Source organism: Anomaloglossus baeobatrachus, chromosome 8 (genome assembly GCF_048569485.1).
Source record: "Anomaloglossus baeobatrachus isolate aAnoBae1 chromosome 8, aAnoBae1.hap1, whole genome shotgun sequence".
Lineage (NCBI taxonomy): Eukaryota > Metazoa > Chordata > Amphibia > Anura > Aromobatidae > Anomaloglossus > Anomaloglossus baeobatrachus.
In genome coordinates, this window is record NC_134360.1 from 60,909,570 (window position 1) to 60,910,982 (window position 1,413).

At 49.1% G+C, this 1,413-nt stretch overlaps 1 protein-coding gene across 1 annotated transcript; it reads left to right on the plus strand.

Moving 5' to 3' along the window:
* Window positions 1-2: 2 nt before the first annotated feature.
* On the plus strand, window positions 3-1,041 carry LOC142250017 (ER membrane protein complex subunit 3-like; the record flags this gene model as incomplete). The annotated part of the gene is made up of 3 exons (XM_075322081.1): window positions 3-48; window positions 336-418; window positions 530-1,041. Coding segments are annotated over 3 exons (258 nt in total), but the record flags the coding sequence as incomplete, so codon positions are not given.
* Between the last annotated feature and the right edge of the window lie 372 nt (window positions 1,042-1,413).

Genomic DNA, 1,413 nt, shown 5'->3' on the forward strand with positions numbered 1-1,413 from the left:
TGTTTGGCTTGAGGAGCATCTACTCTCTGATCCTGGGCCAGGACAATGGTAAGACATGATCAGCGGCGCCCTCACTGCCGGGGCCTGAGAAACGCAGATCATTGCTCACATTACAATCTGGCCCATGCGTTCCTCTGCCCAGTGAGGGGGTCCGTGAATTATGGCAGAGCGATTCGGTAGTGTCCGGGATTTGGTGGGAGGTGTGGACCACTGTACTTGAACACGAGTGTAGTTGTCTGTGTGTTTCATGTGCCCCCTCTGGCAGAGGTGGTGTCTGGGTGACACGGGGGTGGTGGCATGATGGGAGGAGTAGTAAATTGTGTTTCATGTCCCAGCTGCGGACCAGTCACGTGTCATGCAGGAGCAGATGACCGGCGCAGCGATGGCTATGCCCGCTGACACTAACAAGGCGTTTAAGGTGAGTGTTGCTTGCAGCCCTAAATATGGAAAGCTGAGACCGTGGGAAGGGGTAAGCTGCCTCCTGATCCTTCACCACATATACTCTGTCTCTCTTTCTCTCTGTTATCAGACAGAGTGGGAAGCCCTGGAGCTCACTGACCACCAGTGGGCACTGGATGACCTGGAGGAAGAACTGATGGGGACGGACCTGAACTTTGAAGGGATGTTTACGAGAGAACTGCAGACCTCCATATTCTGAGTCGGTGGGCACTGATAGCAGAGGAGGATGGAGGATGTAGTCCGTGTCTTCAGCTACCACAGAGCTCAACTGGCTCTTGTACCAGTCACTTTTGTGCACAGTCCGAGCTGCTGCCCCTCCCCCCTTCCCTACCCCCCCGCTCCTGTACGTCGGCCATTCCTGATTACAGTGTGGAGACCACGGGGCTGTAATGTCGGCAACATTCTGCTAACACTCCCATCATTGCTGGTTAGTTAATAGGTCATTGTTTCCTGCTGTTGGTCCATCAGATTCCCGGGTCACGGGAGAATCGGAGGCTCGGCTCCGGTGAGCTCTGCCCCTTGTTTATCCTCATTTTTTTGTTATGTTATTTATCTCTAACCTAATAAATCTTTTTATAATTACCAGTTGTCGTTAATGTTTTAAATGCGGGGTCTAACAATGTGGTGGGAACAATAGTGCTCAACAACTACCTCCTATAGTGCAGGGGACACAGATCAGTCTACGGCTACGTTCACACAGGGTTTTTACTGTTTTCTTCTGCAGCTAAATACTCTTAGCAGTAAAAAACCCCACTGATTTGATAATACCCATTTGTCAGCATTTTCACAGCAGTTTTTTTGGGGGGGGCGTGTTGATCACATATTTAATAAAGTTAGTTTTAGTCACCAAAAATGCATTGAAAAAAGGCGTGTTTTGGGGTTTTTTTGTAGCGTTTTTTTTGTTCACTTCCTCATTTCTATGGGTGAAAAAACATTGAAAGAATGAACGTGTGG